The sequence below is a fragment of the Gopherus flavomarginatus genome, chromosome 24 (genome assembly GCF_025201925.1).
Source record: "Gopherus flavomarginatus isolate rGopFla2 chromosome 24, rGopFla2.mat.asm, whole genome shotgun sequence".
Lineage (NCBI taxonomy): Eukaryota > Metazoa > Chordata > Testudines > Testudinidae > Gopherus > Gopherus flavomarginatus.
This window is the reverse complement of record NC_066640.1, coordinates 4421494-4442437: the sequence shown is the minus strand read 5'-3', so window position 1 is coordinate 4442437 and position 20944 is coordinate 4421494. Positions and strand designations below refer to the sequence as shown.

General features: G+C 57.7%; 1 protein-coding gene across 1 annotated transcript in view; it reads left to right on the top strand.

Annotated features, from left to right (window-relative positions):
- Positions 1-1857: 1857 nt before the first annotated feature.
- The window catches only part of LOC127040084 (unconventional myosin-Vb-like), a 43928-nt gene continuing 24841 nt past the window's right edge, over positions 1858-20944 (top strand). The window contains exons 1-10 of the mRNA XM_050933854.1: positions 1858-1968; positions 7112-7268; positions 9861-10004; positions 12024-12105; positions 13605-13712; positions 14639-14751; positions 15034-15299; positions 16287-16368; positions 18149-18289; positions 19858-19983. Of these exons, the coding sequence (XP_050789811.1) occupies positions 1907-1968; positions 7112-7268; positions 9861-10004; positions 12024-12105; positions 13605-13712; positions 14639-14751; positions 15034-15299; positions 16287-16368; positions 18149-18289; positions 19858-19983 (1281 nt within the window). The 5' untranslated portion in view covers positions 1858-1906. The remainder of the gene's footprint in view (positions 1969-7111; positions 7269-9860; positions 10005-12023; positions 12106-13604; positions 13713-14638; positions 14752-15033; positions 15300-16286; positions 16369-18148; positions 18290-19857; positions 19984-20944) is intronic.

The window sequence follows — 20944 nt, the reverse complement described above, 5'->3', positions numbered from 1 at the left end:
AATTGCCCCACTTGCCCCCCCACCCCGCAAGCGGCCCTGTGGCTCATGGCTGGGACCCTACCAAAGTCATGGTCCGTTTTGGTCAATTTCACGATTATAGGATTTTAAAAATAGTAAATTTCATGATTTCAGCTATTTAAACCTGAAATTTCAGGATGTTATAATTGTCGGAGTCCTGACCAAAAAGAAGGGTTTTTTGGCAGAGGGGTTTCCAAAATTATTGTAGGGGAGTTGCAGTACTGCTACCCTTACATCCGCGCTGCTGCTGGTGGTGCCGCGGCCTTCAGAGCTGGGTGGCTGGAGAGCAGGGGCTGCTGGCCAGGAGCCAAGCTCTGAAGGCCGCACCGCCACCTGTAGCAGCGCGGAGGGCATGGTATGGTATCGCCACCCTTACGTCTGTGCTGCGTCCTGCAGAGCTGGGTCTTCACTCAGCAGCCGCTGCTCTCCGGCTGTCCAGCTCTGACGGCAGCACAGAAATAAGGGTGGCAATACTGCCACGCCCCCTAAAATAACCTTGTGATCCCCCTGCAACTCCCTTTTGGGTCAGGACCTGCCGTGAGAAACGCCAGTCTCCCCATGAGATACGTACAGTGTTGGGTAAAAGCGCACAAAAGACCAGATTTCACAGCCTGTCTTGCATTTTTCATGGCCGTGAATTTAGTAGGGCCCTCGTCATGGCTAACTTGGGCTTCCTCACACCTGTTCCTCCAGCACACTGGTACGCAGGGCAACATCCCAGCCTGCTCATCCTCCACCTCCGAGTGGCCTGGCAGGTGGCTTTGGGAACAGGCAAATGCCTGTGTTCCTGCGCTAACCCCTTGCCTGCTGCATTGGAGGGAGGGAGAAGTTCTTCCCGGCAGGATGAGCCAGCATCTCTCCCATGAGGACCCTCAGTCCCTTCTGCAGGACAAAGGGTTGGTTGGCATCCCACCTGTCCTGTGCAGCGCTGCCTGGTGTGGTGGCAGTGGCTTAGAGGCCAAGTGGCAGGGGATTGGGGGTGACAGCAGGTCTGGGCTGGGGAGAGCAGCTGCTGCTGGGTGGGAGGTGACCCAGCCTGGCTTCATAGGAAGTCTCCCAAGTGCCTTCCAGGGGGGCTAGAGCAGTGACTTATGCTGTACTGAGGTTGAGGGCACTGGCTCCAGCAAACTCAGCTGTTCTCCATTGGCCTCCTTCCCCATGACAGGAATCAACCTTCCCCCTCAACCCCCAGTGCCCCCAGCTGCCCTTCCTGCGCAACCCCGACTACCTGTCAGGAGAGAATGACCTCGTGGCGCTGAGCTACCTCCACGAGCCGGCCGTGCTGCACACGCTCCGGGCTCGCTTCCTGGAGACCAACACCATCTACACCTACTGTGGTGAGCGCCTGGTCACTGGCTCTCCTAGGACTCTTCTCTGTGGGGGAGTCCTCAAGCTCGGTAACCCGCAGCGCTCCCCAGGGGGCAGGATCCAGCGGCTGGATGAGGGGAGGGGGAGTTGGACACCGGGGTTCCATGCCTGGCTTTCCAGGTGACCTGAGACCAGACGTGGTCACTGCTTTCTGGCCCTCCACAAATGAGCCTCCTGCTCTTCCTGGGAGGAGCGATCGCCTCTGTCTCCTAGCCCCCCTCCCGCTGTAAAATGGCAGCTGGGGGGATGGTACTGAGGCTCATACCAGTCCCCCAGTGATGGCCGCACACATCAAATACCTGCCATGGCTCACTTCAGTGCTGGCTCAAATGCCACCCCCTCACCCCAAGCTTAATCTGAGCTGCTGGGGGATCCCTCTCATGGCATCTCCTGCTCTGCTCGTGGCTGGGTTTGAATGTCCTCCCTCCTGCCCCCAGGTATCATCCTTGTCGCCATCAACCCTTACAAGCAGCTGCCCATCTACGAGGAGCCAGTTATCTACGCCTACAGTGGCCAGAACATGGGTGACATGGATCCCCACATCTTCGCCGTGGCTGAGGATGCGTACAAGCAGATGTCCAGGTGAGCAGAGCTCTGGCAGGTAGCACCTGGCATGCTGTGACATACGCATCCCTGGCTGGCTCCTTGTCCTGCTGGAGTGATTGGTGCAGAAGAACCCCCCCACTTCTCTGGACCCCAGGTCCTTCCAAGCTCCATCCCCAGGGATGGGCTATTGTTGCTGATTAGCTACAAACAGGACTTAAGTTATGTTGAGCGTTGGGATCTCGTGATGGGGTGAAGTAGGCCCCCTACTGGAGGCCTCAAGGTCCTGCCACGCCCTGCCCCAGAAGAGGGCAGGAGAGAGAGTCCTCCAAGCTGCCTAGAGAGGCCCAGCAGGCACATATAAAAGGATCTGCAGGGCCAGCGTGAGTTCAGTCTGCTGGCAGGGACTGGGAGAGCACGAGGTGCTCCTGGCTGGCTGCAGGGGCTGGACAGATGAGGCAGCTAAACAGGGACAAGGGGAGCCTGAGAATAGCTCCTGGCTGGCTGCTGGGACTAAGCAGGCAGTTGCTGGCAGGGACCATGGGAGCGAGGATGGAGATCCTGGCAGGCTGCTGGGACTTGGGCTGTGGGGAAGTGACCTAGGGAAAAGTTGAGCAGCAGTTAATAAAAGGATGCAGCACAGGGTTTAAAGGGTCCCTGCTTTGGGACCCAGAGCAGTGGGTTGCACCAGGGGAAGTGGCTATGCCCTAAGGAAGGGAGTTGGAACTGCAGGACCAGCACCCCAGGGAAGGGGCTGACTCCACGAACTGAGCCCAAGAGGGGTGGCTCACAGGAAGGCTGGAGTCACTGAGGACTCAGATAGGGGGCAAGGAGTCCCCAGGGAAGAAGCCCTCGGGGCACTGCTCAGCTCCAGAGTAGGAGCCTTGCAACCCTGCTGGACCAAGCAGTACTGTGATGGGCCCTGCTGGACTGGTGAAAGGCTGAGCCCGGAGAGGGCTGCAGGACAGTGGGGACACTTGCGACTGTGCACCCCAGAAGAGGTGGGTTTGTTTTGCCCACTCATGGACAGAGTGACTCAGCCACAGGGCTGAGTCACCAAAGACCCTCCTGACAAGTGCAGCGGCCAACAGGGAGCTCTGTGAGTGGAGAAACTGCAGGCACGCGCATGCTCCAGCAGGGGGCGCTTGCAAGAGGTGGGTGCCACCCCATTGCAGATCTCAAGTAATGTTACAGGTCGGGAATCCTGGCCGGGGGCGGGAAGCACAGGGGATCTCCCAGTCTCCATGTTGTGAGCTGCTCAGAGCAACTGAACAAGAAGTGAGACTGGGCTCAGGGGAGAAGTGTTCCACAGCTGGAAAGATGTGGGGGAGGCGAAACGGAGTCCAAGGGCCTGGAACTTGGCTGGATGACGCCCTGGAGCGAGCCTGTGGGGCATGACCAGCAGTGCCCAACCTTGGCCAATGGCAGGAACCTGGTGGCCCGTCTGAGCAGCGCAGAGCATGGTGGGGGTTCTCGGAGGCTGAAGGGCAGTTGAAGCCAAGCATCTGCCTTTCTGAAAATCCCAGCCTCTGAAAAGGCCCAGCGGGTGGCTCAGCTGGGGTAAGACTGAGCAGCAGAGCAGTGCCCTGGGGAGAAATCCCATAGAATCTAATAGAATGGAAGCAGTGGGGGTCTCCAGAACTTAATAGTGGGAGACCTGTTCTGTTTGGGCCAGTCTGCAGCAGGGGCTGTGGCTCTGTAAATCCTTGAATTGACCATCCATGTGGATGCGGAAGTCTAAAGAAATTGCTGCACAACAAACTGGTTCCTTGGCCTTTTGTCTCCTCCCTTGAAGCATGTGGTGCTGATCAGTCTGGGGGTGGGCACATGACATGTGGTTTGAGGGAAGCTCTCAGCAAGTTCTGATGGCTCAGTAACCTGATGGGTCCACATGTGTTGACACACATGCGACTGCCTGTACGTGGTACTCAAGCTGGGGGGGGAGGGGTTGAAGCTAGTTCGTGTGACCCTGTTCTAGAGGGAAGCGTGGGAGCGTCTGCCTTCAAGGTACATCTCCAGTGTAGGTGTCACTTCCTGCTGGGGGAGATGTACCTGCGCTGGCTCTGACCAAGCCAGCCTGCTAAATATAGCAGGGTGGCTGTGGCTGGGGTGGCTCCCTCATGTATGTATCTAGAGCTTCAGCTGACATAGTGTGGGGGTGGCCAGTGCTGTAACAAGGGTGAGGCACTTGGCTCAGGTGCACAAAGCTGGGGGGCACAAAGTGGTGGTGGGGGGAGGCTGCTGGCAGTGATATTTATAACTGGAATGATCTCCCCCCCCCCGGCCCCACCTACGCCCCCCGCCTCCCCAGAGTGTCCCCGGACCCTGACTTGCTTCCTCCCCACCCTCCCTTCCAAGCCTGGAGCAGAGCAGCTCCATGTTGCCTCCCTGCAGCAACTGCTGCCACAGGGTCCAAGTGCCCCCATCTCACTGCCAGGGCAGACGGACTCTGAGCCTGCCCTTTCCCGCACCCCAACCCTTTCATTTTCCAATGGGACCCTCCAGCAGCACATCCTGCCCCTCCCCTCCCCCCCCACAGTCACCGCTCCTGCCCCATGCTGGGCAAGGAGGCAGCCCCATCCCTCACCCCCAGTGAGGCTACAGTCAGGGGCAACAACAGGGGAGGAGGTGCACGCAGCACCCCCCCCGGCACCCACCGCAGGGGAGGCGAGGGAGATTCCTGGACCTAGGGCCCCTCTCAGGAGCACATGCAGTGACAGTGGTGGGGGTGAGTGTGCTGCTGGGGGGAGTAGGAAAGGGGGGCTCTTCCCCCACTTGCTGCTGCTGGCAGGGAAAGGGCTGGGGGGGGAGTCCTCTCTGGCCCCTGTCCCAGAGCAGTCTGCCTGCACCCCAAACGCATCCCCAGCCCTGCCCCACTCCAAAGCCCACACCCTCTGTCAGAGCTTTCACCCCCCCACCTCACCCTCTGCCCGAGCCCCTCCCACACCAAACACCTTATCCCCAGCCAGAGCCCTCACTCCCCCCACACCCTAACCCTTTGCCCCAGCCCTGAGCCCCTCCCACATCCCAAGCCTCCCATTCCCAACCCCAGCCAGAGCCCTCACCCCCCCACACCCCAATCCTCTGCCTGAGCCCCTCCCACACTCAACCCCCTCCTCTGCAGCCGCAGCCCTCACCCCTGCACCCCATCCTCCGCACCCCTCCCAGAACCTGCACCCCCTCCATTCCAAACCCCCCCCAGAGCCTGCACCCCAATCTCCTGCCCCAGCCTAGGGCCTGCACCCCAGACCACCTCCCTCATCCAAACTCCCTCCCAGAGCCTTGGGGAGGGGGTGGAGTTTGGGTGGGGGCGAGTTCTCGGCACCACCAAAATTTCTACAAACCTGCCACCTCTGCCCTGCAGACCTGAACTCCCAGCATTCTCAGGACACTTGCTAATTCCTAGTGGCCACTGCTGATATCCAGCACCTCCCTCCTCTCTTAACCTGTGAGTCCCTCTCTGGATTGGAACTGGACTGGAACCAAAGACCATCTTGGAAGCAACATTACCAGCCCAAGCAGTCAAAAATCATGAGTTGATTACTCAAAATTACAGGCTTTATTGCCGCTGCTTCATTCATTGTTCGGCGGCAGGCCCTTCCATCTGAGAGGGACTGAGGGACCTGCCACTGAATTGCTGCCAAAGAGCCACCCCTGGGGGAGGGCACAATTTTATATTACCTCGGGTGCAAAAATACCTAGTTACAGCTCTGGTGGTGGCTAACCCACCCCACCACTTGCGCCACTGCCATTGCGTTATCTTTAGTACCCAAGTCAATCAGAGCTAGCGGGGGTATGTCTGCCTGAGCCGGGAACCTCGCCTCCTGCTCCTGTGTAGACGCATCCTAAGACAAACGTCTGCAACTGCAGACTCTCCAGGGTGTTTCATCTCTGATTTAATGGAGCTGGTGGCTTATGTGGGAGAGCCCAAAGTACAACCTTAGTGTTGGTTCAGTACATGCCTCCGTCCTGATGCCCAGGTCCACAGGGGTCACCTCTGCATGAGGCCCCAGAGAACTAGGGGTGAAGCAACCAAACAGCTGGCTAACGATGTTGAGATGAGACCAAATAAGCTCCCTAGAATGGCCCCTGCCAGCCTAGCCTATTAACTGCATCAGAAGGACCCCAGCAGCTTAATTACAGCCGAGTGCCACCTCAGCAGCTCCTGGAGGAGGTAAATGTGTAACCAGGGCTCTGTGCATGCCCTACTGCTTGCCTCCCCAGACCGAGCTGAGTTCCACGCTCCGCCTGGCTGTGGGGAATGGCCAGGGGAGGCTGGGACTTGCTAATGGCTGTATGTGGGGCAGATGCTTGCTCTCCCCAGCTATTGGGGAGGGATGGGAACAAAACTCCTCTTGGGGCATCATGGCGGGGGAAGGAAGGGGCTCCTTGAGCCAGGAGCAGCTGTCTTTAAAATAAAACCCAGTGCTCCCTGGGGCTGGCTCCCAGCCAGGGTGGTGGAAACAGGTGGGGAGGGTGAATCTGTGTTTGTCTCTGCGAGGCAGAAGAGCGGTGGCAGGATGGGTGGGGCTGGCTCCTGCAGTGTGTGGTGCTGGTTTGCTGGAGCGCAGCTGAGCGTCACTTAAAACCCAACCCTGCGAGGAAGGGTCTGTCTGAAAACTCCCCTGCTCAAGAAAAGCTGCTCAATGCTTCTCCTTGGAGGGGAGTAGGGAGATGCTGGGGGTTGGCCCCTTCTCAGCCCCCCGATGGGATTGCAGTGCTGAGCCTGCCCAGCAGTGGGGACCAGACTCCATCTCTCCCTCCCCGTTAGGTGGGTGCATAGAACCGCCAGGGAGTGGGGTGAATCAAATGGGCTCACTTTCCCTGGTGCAGCGGGCTCCCCCGTGGCCCCAGTGTGCTAAGCCAGGTTCAGACCCAGTCCACATCAGCCGTCATCCCTCCCGCTCCACCCTGACACCGCTTGCTGCCTGTCCTAACTCAACTGAGAGGGGCCGGATGGTCCCCAGGGTGCTCTTGGGGAACTCCTGGCCCAGCCACATCTGGGAGATCCTCGGGGACATTCAGAGCAAACTCCGGGCCAGGAGAAACATGCGACTTCCCCAGCTGGGCTCCTTAGCGTCTGGCTGTTCAGCCATGACTAAAGAGGGCATCTTCCTGCTGAGTCTCTGCCCTCGAGGAGCCCCCATCTCCCACAGCGATGGGCTCTCATTGCCTCCCGCAGGAACAATAAGAACCAGTCGCTGATCATCAGTGGCGAGTCGGGTGCTGGCAAGACGGCGTCGGCCAAATATGCCATGCGGTACTTTGCCCTGGTCGGGGGATCCCTGGGTGACTCCAGCATGGAGGAGAAGGTGCTGGCCTCAAGCCCCATCATGGAGGTAGGTGCTGGTCATCTCTTGTGGGTGGTGCTGGAGGGGAGGGAAGGAGCAGGGGTAGTAGCTCCAGATCCGCTGTCTGATACGGGATGAATCTGTGTGGTCTCCAAATGGCTGAACTTCCTAGCCATGCCTAGGGGGCTGGTGCGGGTGGGGGAAGACTCCTGCTAATAGATGAGACTGGGCTATAGAGGGGCCCCTCTCCTCCACTCATGGGCTTTCTGGGCTGCATGGGTCCCTCTGGGCTGCAGGAATGCCCTAAGGAGGCAGCGGGGGTGGATTCTGCTGGAGGACTGGCTGCTCCCCTGCAGCAGAGCCGCCCCAAGGGCAGAGGCGCTGAGCTCCCCACGGATGTAGGGTGACCAGGTTTCCCCTGGAGTGAGAGTCTCCTCCCTGCTCTCACTAAACACACTGCTGTGCAGCTGTGCTTGGCACAGTATTGCCCCTCAAGGGGTTGAGGGAGGGGATCTCTGCAGAGCGGCCTGGCGGGGGGCCTGGCATGCCTCGCTTTCCTGCTTCCCTTTCCCTGCTGGCGGGGCACATCTCCTGTCGGCTGGCTGGCTGCCCTGCTTGGAGGAGGCAGCTCTCTGCTCCCTTCCTATGGGACTCGGTTTATTTTTATCCTGAAAGGGAGCTGCAGTTCCCAGCCTGCCTGGGTTCTTCCCCTCCCCTCTGCTCTGTGTGGGAGATGTGGTATCCCACCCCTGGCTTGGGAAGCAACTGGACTGCAGCTGTATAGCGGGGTCTCTGATAAATGGCCTCCCCAAGGTGAGGGAAGCAGACAGCTCCCATATCTGGGGGATAGAAAGGTTTGGCGAACTCCCCCCCGCAAGGCCCTCTGAGTCGGGGGTGAAGTAAATCTCCACTTGTCTATCCCCTCAGCTCCTCGTGCCGTAGCTAGCAGGCAGGGCTGTCCCTGCACAGAGCAGTAGTGCACAGAGACGAGAGCCACTCATGGGACCTCAGGAGGCCTCTCTGGCCCAAGGTCCATCAGCACGGCCCGAGCATGGAGGAGCTTCCCCTGCAGGCTGATCGGGGTGGGAACGAGGCCCCCAGGAAGGGGCGGTGTAAGAGCAAGAGGAAGTCTGCAGGGCAGTCTCTCTCCCCGGAAGCCCCCTGAGCTTGTGGTGTGGGAGCTGGTGGGGCAGCCCTGCCAGCTGCCCTGATCCACCCAAAGGCAGAATAAGGTTGGCACTTGCAAGGGTGACAGCTGGAAGTGCTTGTTTCTGCTGCTGCTTTGATGGCAGTTGGGCTCTTCCCCCAGAGCCAGCTCTGGCTTTTTTGCCGCCCCAAGCAAAAAACACAAACAAAAAAAGCCGGCCAGCCGGAGTGGCGAAAGGGGAGAAAAACCCAAAACTGCCAGGCTTGCTACAGACCTGGCACCACTCCCAGCAGGGCGCTCCCCTCCTCCGTGCTGCTGCCCCCTACAGGGCATCCGGAGCGGCGAAGGGGGGGGAAACAATCTGCGGGAATGCCCCCCCTTGGAATCTGCCACCCCAAGCACCAGCTTGCTCAGCTGGTGCTTGGAGCCGGCCCTGGGCCCAGCTGGCTACATCCAGTGACTTTGGCAATGCTTCGTGGGGTTGGATGAGGGTGTCTGGGGACCACTCAGCATCCCAAAGACTCTTCTGATCCCCCACAGACTCATCTCCCCATGCACACCTTGATCGGGGCACAGTTCCTCTGTTCCCAGCCCCTCTCCTCCAAGGGAGGCTGGCTTGTCTGTTTGGGGCTTAGAGCAGGTAACTTGGGCCTCATTCAGTGTTCAGCCTGTCTCAGCACTGAACCCCCATTTCTATACAACTCAGCAGGTTTTCTTGCTGCCTGGGCTCCAGGCTGCTGCAGTGAGGTCTCCTGAGGGCACCAGGCCCTAGAACCACGGTTCCCGAAGGCGACCCACCAATGGCATTTTCTCTTTGCAATTGCATGTGTTGGCGAGCGAGTCTGTCCTGCAGATCTGGGCCCGGCTCAATAAGGGTTGCAGTATCGTGGCAGGTTCGGCCCAGCTGCCCCCTGTCATAACAGCTTGGGTGGCTGGGCCATAAGAGTGATGCTGTGACCCTGTCTGCCAGGAGCAGGGAACTGGGTCCAGGTCAGTGGGACAGGAGCTGCCACTGTGACGCCTCCTCCCCCCCCACCCCATATTGGGTCTGTGACCCATCTAGAACCTTCCCATGACCACTGGAGGGTCAGGACCCACCGCTGGGGGAATGCTGCCTAAGGCCTGCCCCATGCCAGCCTTCTCACTGTGAACACAGCTAGGAGGGGAGAGAGCTCAGGGCTTGCAGACTGATCAGCCCTGTACCTGCATGGTCCCAGGTGTGCCCAGTGTGGGTGGAGGCAGTGGGGTGTGCAGAGGTGAAGGGCGCATAGACCCAGTTGGCAATGTGGCCTAGTGGGCAGGGCACTGGACTAAAACTCAGACTTACGCTGTGTTCCCAGCTCTGCTGGGTGACCTCAGGAGAGTCACACACCCGCCTGCCTCCATTTCCCCACCCATAAAATGGGGGGTAGGGATGCTCTTGGCTAGGTGCTCGGAGATCTAGGGTGAAAAGTGCTATGTAAAGGCTAAGCACCGTTTCCCTTCCCGATCAGGCTTTTGGAAATGCCAAGACCACCAGGAATGACAACAGCAGCCGCTTTGGGAAATACGTGGAAATCTGCTTCAGCCACGAGTATCGCATTGTCGGGGCCGCCATGAAAACCTACCTGCTGGAGAAATCCCGCCTCACCTTCCAGGTGGGCCCTGTTCGGGGCAGGGGGTGTAGAACAGCAGCTGGGGAGGGCACTGCAGCCCAGGGTGTCACTGAGCGGGCGACTGGGTCTGAGTAAGCAAAGCCCCGTTAGAGACAGCGTAGGGCTGGCTGACGAGTCCCCTTGCTCGCTGGATTTTCCTGTTGCCTGGGCTGGGACTGCAGCCTCGGCCAGGCTCTGGCTCTCAGCATGCTGAGGAACTGGACTCTGGGAAGGGTCTGAGAGGTAGCGGGGGGTGTGTGGGTGTGAGAGGGAGGGAGGGAACTCCCCCCTTGAGGCCCTTTGAGTTGGGGGTGAAGTAAATCTCCTCTTGGCCCCCCCGCTAGCTAGTGGGCAGGGCTGTCCCTATGCCTATATTGGGGCATTCCTTCAACGCAAGCTCCAAATACTACCCGAAATCCTTAGCCCCTGTGTGCTGTGGGCAGCACTCCCAGCATGCAGCTGGTGTCGGGGGCACCATGACCGGCCCAGGGCTGGCGGGGTGCATGGATGTCAGGTGGTGGTGAAGCTGCATGATGTGCTCTGACTATTGGACACACTCTCCCGGCCCCAGGGCCCTTGCTCGCTCATATAAGATTGGGCTGAGCCCCTGTTGCTGACCGCGATGCAAGGCTCTATGGGAGTCTTAATCTGTCATCTCAATATCCTCCCCCCACCCCGACGTGCCCGGTCTGTGCAGCCACAGCTTGCCGAGAGCTTCAGGAAACTTCCTGAACAAAAACGTGAGAGTTAAAAGGGCCTTTTTGACAACAGGAAACAGACCTTGCGATTTCCTCCCCTGCACACAACACAACAAAGGCCATGGAGAGTCTTAATTTTTCACTGTGATGCTTTAACTCTTGTGAAAAGAAAATGGGGGGGGGGGTGTTGAGGGGGAGGGGAGAACACCAAACAGGCCCCCAGGATCACTGATTGTTTTCTGTGGTAAAGCTGGAAAAAGGGAAGGCCTGAAAAAAACTTCAGTAAATTCTCATGGAAAAGTTAAGACCCCATCTTTCAAAGCCTGCCAGCCAAAAGGACCTGGATGCGAGTGTGGTTTTCGCAACCAGTTCGGCCAGAGCTTGTGAGTGAGTTAAACACACCAACGAATGCCCTCCTTAGCAAACTTCCTGCTGGTGGGAAAACCCAAAGAAGTGGCTGAGCCTGGCTGGCTTACTGAAAGTTTCAAATCCAGGTTCCGTCAGACAATAATGGGGAAGGAAGTTTCACAGACCCTTCGCTTACACTAAGGAGCTCCGTTGGCCGACCGAGGCAGGCGTCAAAGCTAGAAGGTTCCCATCTTGGGTCAAAATTGCTACCTTAACTCCCTTCCAGTGAGCAAATTGGTGAAAGAAAGACCTGGTTGTCTTTTATCAGGAGGGCTGGCTGACTTTTTCAAGCAGGAAACATTTTTGACTGGGGGGAAAGTGCCCTTTTTCTACTTTGGAAATGAGCCTTTTTAAAATGCAGCTTTTCATTTTTTAAAGGGAAAATCCACCATATTGCTAAAAAACTAATTAAAATGCCTATTCCAGAAACAGTGACCAGAAATTCCAATGGGGGAAGCTAGAGAAATGCATCCCCATTGCCTTCTGTGCCTCCCCCTCCTGGCTGGAGTGGGTGGTGGTGGTGGGGAGATGACTGAGATGCCCTGAGATCCAGGCAGACCTGAAAGATTTGCATATGTAGCCAGACTGCAGTGCTCTTCCACGAGCTCCCACTTGGGTGGGAGGGAGTCTGAACTCAGACCCTTCCATTCCAAACGCAGGAGGCTCTTCCTCTTGAGCTCAGGGAGAGACTCCCTTCGCTGGTAGCTATAGTAGGCCCTTATTCTCTTAAGTGAACCAGCCACTAAGCATGGGGTGGCCAGATACTCATCCTAGCAAGGTTTGTTACTGTGGAGGAGGGGATAGCGGTATCTGACATGACCTGTGCGTTCCTTTAGCCAGAGGAATGAGGTAGCAAGAGGTGGAGGGATCCAGGAAAATCTAGACCAAACCAGCTGTTCTGCTTGTCTCTGTGCAGGCAAAAGCCGAGAGGAACTACCACATCTTCTACCAGCTGTGCGCATCGGCCGCGCTGCCGGAGTTCCAAGGCTTGGGCCTCGGTAAGCCCCACGGGCAGAAAAGCAGTGTCTCCCCGGGCAGCCAGCATGCCAGCAAGAGCCCAGCCAGCTGTCCCCGGGCACTGTCCCTGCAGCAGCAGCTCTGGGTGGTGCAGAGTTGGGAAGCCGCCAGGCTGGGGTGGGCTCTATACAGGATGTCTCAAACAAGGGCTGTGGAGATGGACGGGAGAACCTAGAGGGTGGGTGAGGTTACCAGGGTGGCTCTGGGGCTAAAGGACCTGTCCCCTTGTTGTTGACCTGTAGCGCAGCATGAGAACCAGGGGCTGGTTGGACAATATTCATAGCAGGCAAACTGAAAAGGTAAATGCTTCTGGCAACATATGGGGAAGAAACACGGCACGTGGCTTGGGTTCACAGAGACCAGCAAAGCTCCTCCAACAATTATTCCATGGAGAATTTGCCTGTTCTTTGAAATCAAAGCTTTCTGCAGAGGGGGTTTGGTTGGGACAAAGTTCCTCAGGTTTCAATCCTGCCTGGTTTCCAATCTGGCTTCCTGACAACTCGTCATCCTGGCTTCTTGGCAGGCTGCCTGGTAGGCTGCTGGGGCCCGCAGGACTTCCAGGGTCTCCAGTACTGGGACGGCCCATTAGACAGACTGCTGCAGTCTGGGGGCTCCCGGGGAGCTGGCTCCGGAGCTGTGGGAGCCTGGCTCCCCTTCAGCCCACCAATTTTATTTTGAAATCAACCCACCACACTGATATTTGGGGGGATGGGCGGGATGACACTTATCTTTTTGCAAAGAAGTTTGAACTCGTGTGTGTTCCAAATCTCGAATTCTTAAAACCCTCCCCGGACTGGCACTAGGGCTCAGCTTTTGTGTCCAAGGGACTCTTAGTTCTTGCCTAGCACCAAGAATGTGGCTGCTTCATACAGCTGGGGTCGGCAACCTATGGCACGCATGCCAAAGATGGCATGCAAGCTGATTTTTTTTTAATAGCATGCTGCTGCCTGATGGGACTCCAGCGTGCCATTAAAAATCCTGCCCAGTGCGGCAAGCCGGCGGGGTCCGTGCTCCTGGGCCGGAGCGCCCCGCTGAGTGCAGCAAGCCACCGGCCCCTTCCCCCCACTTCCCTGGAGCTTCTTAAACATTTTGAAAACCTTGTTTATTTTACCATACAACACTAGTTTAGTTTATATAATATATAGACTTAGAGAGACCTTCTAAAAAACATTAAAATGTATGACCGGACGCGAAACCTTAAATCAGAGTGAATAAATGAAGACTTGGCACAGCACTTCTGAAAGGTTGCCGACCCCTGACATACAGCTTTCTGCGTCGGTGTCTGGCCGTGTTCCACCAGGGTGGGGATGGGGATCTGAGTCTGGGCTTGGGAGCAGGGCCGTAGCTACCCCAGTAGCTAAGGGAAGCTGTGGGAGGCGAGACAGAGGTAGTGAGGCTGTTCTTGCTTGGTCACGGTGGAAGGGAACTAAGGGAACTAACTGGGGACTGGTGTCAGTATGGTCCATCTCTAACCTTGCAGGTGGGGCTGAATCCTTCCATTACACCAACCAGGGGCAGTGCACGCACCTTGAGGCAACTGATGATGCTGCTGACCTGGAGAGCACACGAAATGCCTTCTCGCTACTGGGTAGCTGTCCCTGCCTGGTCTGGTACCGCCTCTGGCTGGGGGTGGGGAGATGGGCTTTGCTGCTCAGGGAGGGTTGGGGCTGCAGCTGGCTTGAATGCAGTGCTACGGTCCCCACTGGCTTTGCATGGTGACTGCGAGGAGCACGGGAGTCCCTGTACCACATCAGGCCCAGCTCGGTCAGCCTGATGTTTGAGGAAGGTGCAAGGAACCCCCTAGTGGATGGTTAAGGAATGACCCATCCATGGTTCTGACCCCTGGCTGGCTCCCCCTACAAGGGTGACCAGACAGCAAGTGTGAAACTGTCCCCCTACAAGGGGACAGCAAGTGTGAAAATCAGGACACGGGGGGTGGGGAGGTGGGTAATTGGAGCCTATATAAGAAAGACCCAAAAATCGGGACTGTCCCTATAAAATCGGGACATCTAGTCACCCTACCCCCCCCACCCACCCCCAGAAGCAGCACCAGGGTTTTTGGCACCCTAGGCGGGGGTCCTTCTACGCTCCCAGGGGCACTTCTGCGGCGGGTCCCAGAGCGAGTGAAGGACCCGCCGCAAAATTGCTGCCGAAGACCCGGAGCGCAGAAAGACCCCACCGCCGCCAAATTGCTGCCAAGAGCGGCAAAATGCTGCCCCCCCAATTCTGGTGCCCTAGGCGACCGCCTGGGTTGCCTAAATGGAAGCACCAGCCCTGCCCACCCTGATTCCCTGCTGGCAGCCAGGGGGAAAGCTGCCTGGGGCTCCTTGGGGGTGGGGGGAGCTTTGTCAATGTCACTGTAAAACTGGCTCCTGGCAGGGGTGGGGGCTGCTGGCTCCTTGTCTGAGCTGAAGCTGTCCTGGGGTCAGCAGGAGGGAGAGCGGCTAATGGCCCTCTCCATGGGGCTGCCCAGCACCTGGCCTGGTTCAGTACCATGTGCTGTGTGTTCTGCAGGGGTCCCTGAGTCAAGCCAGCTGGAACTGTTCAGCCTCCTGGCCTCTATCCTGCACCTGGGCAACATCCGGCTCCGAGCGAAGGACCGGCATGGGGAGAGCTGCTTTGCTGAGGTAACGGGGAGCTGGCTCCTTCTGCCCTGCAGCACTCTGTGGGTGTCCCCTCTCCAGCAGCTCTCAGGGTAGCATACTGCCGGACTGATGGCTGAGGCAAGGGCCACCCTCGTCAGTCAAGCTAGAGGGGAGGGGCAGGTGTATGGGCCTTAGACTGTTGGCTTGGGATGGGGTGCTCTTCCGAGCCCCCCTGGAGGCTCTCCCGGTACTGGCTGGAGGTCATGGGGAAGGCTCCCTTCCCCACAGCAACACAGCTGATGCGAAGTTTCCATCTCCATGCAGCCAGGCGATGAAGCCCTGGGCCTGTTCTGCACACTGCTGGGTGTGGAGAAGTCCCAGATGTCGCGCTGGCTCTGCTACCGCAAGCTGGTCACGGCCACTGAGACCTACGTGAAGCCCATGTCCAGGCAGCAGGCCCTGAACTCCCGCGATGCCCTGGCCAAGCACATCTATGGACTGCTCTTCAAGTGGATCGTGAGCAGGATCAACAAAGCCCTGCGGGCATCCTGCAGGCAGCAGGCCTCCATCGGCATCCTGGACATCTACGGGTAAGGACTGGGCCTGTGTGGAGTCCAGCCTTCCTCGCTTGAGGCTCCCAGGGATGCTGGACCATCCTCTGCTCACCCCTGTGTGAAGGAGGGTCTGTGCCTGCTCAGGGGAGTGACTCAACATGGGGTCCTTCCTGGCGAAACCTCTCTACTAGTGAGCCAGCCGGGCGTCAGGTGCCCTGTATTAACCAGGTGATGTGGCCTCAGAGCATGGACTGCCTGGGTGACCCTTTCTCCACACACCTGGCCAGTCTTCTCGGGGGTCTTCCGAGCTGGCAAGTCCTAGCTCACCTGTTCCTTCCTTCCCCATGTGGGGCACAGGTGCCTACCTGGCAGACTGTCTGGGAAATCCAGCTCCAGCCCCGTGTGGGCAAGACTAGGGTATGTGGCTGGGCCAAGCTAGAGAGCAGCTCTGGTTGTCTGTGTTCGTTGGGCTTGGCCAGCTGTGGGCCGTAGCAGCGTCCTTCCCGCTCCCCATCTCCTGCTCTTGCTGGTGCACTTGGGGAGTGCTCCCTGGCCAGCCCTGCTGGACTCCTGCCTAGAGGCTGTCATGCGCCATCCCCCTCCCCCCTTTGGAAGACCCAAGGGTTCAGGGCAACTTGAGGCCTTGCTGAAGCTTATGGGGTGGAGAGGAGTGTTAGGCCCAGGGATCCTCTCTGCTACAGCACTGAACCGAGCTGGACTTGTTTCCGCCACTAATTCGGGGGGAGGGATAGCTCAGTGGTTTGAGCATAGGCCTGCTAAACCCAGGGGTGTGAGTTCAATCCTTGAGGGGGCCATTTAGGGAACTGGGGTTAAAATCTGTCTGGGGCTTGGTCCTGCTTTGAGCAGGGGGTTGGACTAGATACCTCCCGAAGTCCCTTCCAACCCTGATATTCCATGATGATTCTCCTTGTTGAAAAGCACAAACCCTCGGAGAGGCCTTGTCAGCTCCCCTGTCGTCCTTCTCACCTTCCTCCTAGTCACCCCCACCCCGTCTTCCTTCAGGTTCGAGACGTTCACCGTCAACAGCTTTGAGCAGTTCTGCATCAACTACGCCAACGAGAAGCTGCAGCAGCACTTCAACCTGGTCAGTGCTGCCCTCCCAGCTGTTGCCTGCTGGGCTCCCATAGCCTGCCAGCTCTAGACTCCCCCCAAGGGTATCTCTGTACAGCACCTAGCGCAGCAAGGCCCAGGTCCATGACTGGGGCTCCTGGGTGCTACGGTAAATACAAACTAACCGAATTACCCAGGGAAGGTCACTGGGTAGCTGAACGTCTGTTCTCCCCTCTTGTCCTAAGCCTGGTGCCTCCAGGCAGCATGCTATGGGTGTGGTAGTAACTGCCAACACCACTCCTCCCCCCCCGCCCTTCCTTCCCCTCCACACCTTGGGGAGCTGGCTGGGGAAGCCTTGAAAGGCCCCTAAATGGCTCTTACGAGCTGATAGTTTCTTGCTAGCTCAACTGAGTTTGACACCTGCATATTGAATTCCGGGTCTGGCGCCTTAGTGCTGAGGCCAGTTAGGCCGTGTCTGTAACCGTGCTCTGGTCACTGGGACCAGCCCAACGGCAGCTGCTAAAGCATTCACCAGAGAACAGTCTGATGTTGGTGCCAGAGCTGTTCCCCCACAAACCCCTAATGTCTGGAGCTGGCTGGCTGGGAAACATTTTTGGTCTCAAATTTCCTACAAAAATGCTTCTCTCCCTTCCCCCCCGCCCCCATCAAAATGCTTTTTTCCTTAAAGGGTCAGTTTTGACACTGTTTCGGTCAGTGTCCTCACTGGACATTTTAGGAACAGGCTCCTATTTTTCTTGAAATAAAACTCAGTTTATACAAAAACTTTAATAATTTTTAAAAAGCTAATAGTCAAAATTGGAACACCGCTAAAATCAAACCTACTTTTTTAGAATTTCATTTTGTTGAAAACTTTTTAAAATCTTCATTCCACTTCTGAACAGAGTTTGAAAATCAGGGGAACTTCCTGTGAAACAGGATCTGTCCCCTGCTGGTTCAGCTTACGATACAGAGCTGCTAAGAGTTGCCAAGCCACTAAACAGTGTGCTGCAAAAATGTAAACTCTGATCTTGTCCCCGTCCGACATGCCCTCGGCTCACCAGGCTCCTGCTTGTTTTGGGGGGCAGATGGGAGTTGAGGTTCCACATCCTCTCACAGGCTGCCACCTGCCCACAAAATCCCATTTGCTGGGGTGAATTGCCATATTCGCCCTGTGGCTGGGGGTTCAGTGGATGTCATTACCGTTGGGGTTTGCGCAGCTGGGGTGTTCACTGGTCTGGTCTCTGAGCTGTGTCCTGGGCTGTGCTTGTCTAGTGTGCTGGTTAGCCTGGAGGGCTGGAAATAGCAAAGGAGCCTAGGGGAATTGGGCACGTGATTCCATTGTGACAGGGATGTTCAGAGGATTCCATTCAGGGATCTCCGGGGGGGGGGGGTCTGTCCAGAGAAAATGGAGCAGGGGCCCGCCCCCACGCAGAGTGCTGTTGTGGTGACTCAACACCTGAATGGCTGTTACAACATTTCCCCAAATCTCAGTCCTGGCCTGGCAGGGCCATGCAGAGCTGTTGGAGTCAGGCTAACACAGCAGGCAGCCTAGGGCCCAATTCTCCCCTCCCTGCAGCTCGTGGTCACTTGCCACCTGTGCAGCATGGCCAGAAGTGCCCTTGTAGTCAACATCTCCAGGCAGGGGCACTGACCGAGCATCTTCCCAGGCTGAAGGGCTGCCTGCTGGCGTGGCACAGTCAGGCAGCAGTGCAGGGCACACTGAAACCTAGACCGAACTCTGAATAACCTCCCCCAGCCCTGTGCAGGGGCAGGAGGGGCGAAAGCTCTGATCCCGTTCCCACCCCTCCCCGTAGCATGTCTTTAAGCTGGAGCAGGAGGAATACATGAAGGAGGAGATCCCCTGGACCTTCATCGACTTCTACGACAATCAGCCTTGCATCGACCTCATCGAGGCCAGGCTGGGCATTCTGGACCTGCTGAATGAGGAGTGCAAGGTGAGCGTCCATCCTGCCTTGCTGGGGGGCCAGCAACGCAGCTGGGGGCAAGGCCGGCTTTGGGGGGGTGTGAGGGTCCAGCACGCTCCTTGCAGTGTGGATAACGGGATAGTTTCTGGTCCTAGGCCTGAGCCAACTCGTCCTCAAATGAACACCCTGCGGGGAACAGACAACAGCGTCCCAATCCTGGTGCCTTGTTCTCCCCTCTTGTGAGGGGTGTGGAAGCTTGGCCGGGGCATTGGGGATCCCTGATGCTATGTTGCCCGTTCAAATGCAGCCCAGGCTGATGGTGGCAGAAAGACCCAAGCCCATGGCAGCAGTTCAGGCCCATCCTGTGTCCAGGTGCCCACTGCCCGCCACACTGGGCGTGGCGTGGCCTGGCAGACCGTAGGCTGGCCCTCGGCTTGATAGCATGAGGGAAGACAGGAAAGGCACTTCACACAGTACCTGTGCCTCACAACTCTGCACATGGCACCCTGACAAATCCACAAACAGTGTCAACTTCTAGCCAACCATCCGGCTGCAAAGAAGCTAAGTCAGCCTCACCCTGGGTGCCTCCAAGATGCACTCCTGGTCTTGGGGCAGCGCCGGTGCGGCTCCAGGCACCAGCAGGCCAAGCATGTGCCTGGGGCGGCAAGCCACGGGGGGCGCTCTGCCAATCGCCGTGTGGGCGGCAGGCAGGCTGCCTTCAGTAGCATACCTGCAGAGGGTCCGCTGGTGCCGCGGCTTCAGCGGACCTCCCGCAGGCTGCTGCCAAAGGCAGTCTGCCTGCCGTGCTTGGGGCGGCAAAATGCCTAGAGCCGCGCCCGGACAGTGCTCCACTGAGCACGGGACCAAAGGAGCTTGGCTCGCTTGTGCCGCATAAGAAATACAGGTGGCAGCACACGGGTAGAGGGGGAGGCTAAGAGGTGTAGGAGTTGGCTGCCTGCCTTCCACAAGGGCATTGCAAACACTAGGGAGCGTCCAGCATAACAGGCAATGTCCCTCTCCCGGCAGGGCCCACTCCCGGCAGGCAGTTAGCTGGGAAGAGCTTCTAAACTGGAGGGGGTTTGGAGAAGAGCCAGGAGACCGATCAAAGGAAAAATCTGCCTGATGGTGACAGCCACAAGGAGCTCAATTGAATTAGTTTATCCAAGAGAAAGTTAAGGGGTGACTTGACTGCTGTCTGAATCTGTGTGGGGGAACAAATGTATTTAATAATGGGCTCTGCATTCTAGCAGGGAAAGGTCTTGCATGATCCAATGGCTGCAAATTGAAGCTGGAAAGGGCATACGTTTTTGACAGCCTGAGTAACCGTTGGAACAACTTACCAAGGCTTGTGGTGGATTCTCCATTGATGATGATTAATGAAGATGGATGGGGTTTCTGAGGTGGGCTCTAGGAATGATTTTGGGGGTAGCTCTCTGGCCTGTCTCGTACAGGAGGTCAGCCCAGATCACAGTGGTCCCATCTGGCCTTGGAATGAAGTAATCTAAATACCCAGCTGCAGGTGGATGCCCTACAGGGGCAATGGAGACGTCCTGTTCCCCAGGCCTCCTGCTGTCTGACTCGCCTTCTCTGCCTCCCAGATGCCCAAGGGCAGTGACGTGAGCTGGGCTCAGAAGCTCTACGACAAGCATCTTCACCACAGCCCCCACTTCCAGAAGCCCAAGATGTCCACAGAGGCCTTCATTGTCCACCACTTCGCGGGCAAGGTAAGAGGGCCTTGGGGGGAGGTCCCAGGGCAGAGGTGGGGGGGCACTGGGGTACAGGAGAGGCTGAGACTTGCCTGAGGTCAGGGTCTGTCTGAACTGGAGTGAGAATGGAGCTGGCTGGGAAGTCTATCTTGGGAAAACCCGGAACGCAGAAGTTTTCTCTCCCAAACTAATGCTGTCGTATAACCGCACTGGACTCCTTGTGGTGCTGGTCGGGGAAGGGCGACTCTCCCAAAGCAGGAGGGATCCCAGCAGGCCCAGGACTGCGGCAGCATGAGCTTTGCAGCCAAATGCCACTGCGGTGCCCACCCGCTGCTGTCTGCGCTCTGCTGGGGCAGGGTGCCCAGGAGGCTGGCTGCAGGGGAAAGCTGCCTCCCTGTGCGCCAGGGCTCAGTGGGTCTGCAGCCAGCTCCCTCCTACCACTCGCTCCAGGGCTGAGTGGGCTCCTATCATGGTGCTGGGGCTGAAAACAAAGCAGGCTCTGTTAGCCAGCCTGTGACTGGAGTCTGAACTCTTGTCGCGTGCCGCCCTAAGTACATGTCTCTAGTAGTCTACTGGCCCCTTAAAACAAGCTCCCTGTGCTGCGCTGTGCATCCTGAGACTGGTAGTTCCTAGAGATCAGGTGACTTGTAGGCTTGGAGCAAGGCCTGCTGGGGGGAGAAAAAGATATAAGGCACTGCATTTCTGCAGAGAGGGGAAGTGCTGGTGAAGGACTAGGTCTGGGCCAGGTGGCACAGATAAAACTAAACCTGTCTGGAGAATCCAGTGTCTAGAGACGGTCGCCACACCTGTGTTGGGTGTGGCTGCAAGTGGCACTGCCTAAATGCCAGGAGACACCCCCACCCTAGCTGGCACCCGCTGGGAGCATCCACAGCACCAGCTGCTGGTCTGTGGGGAGCTGCCAGCCACTCAGGGTTTGTTAGAGCATCCAGGGCAGGCTGGTGAGCTTTGAGCAGGGGCG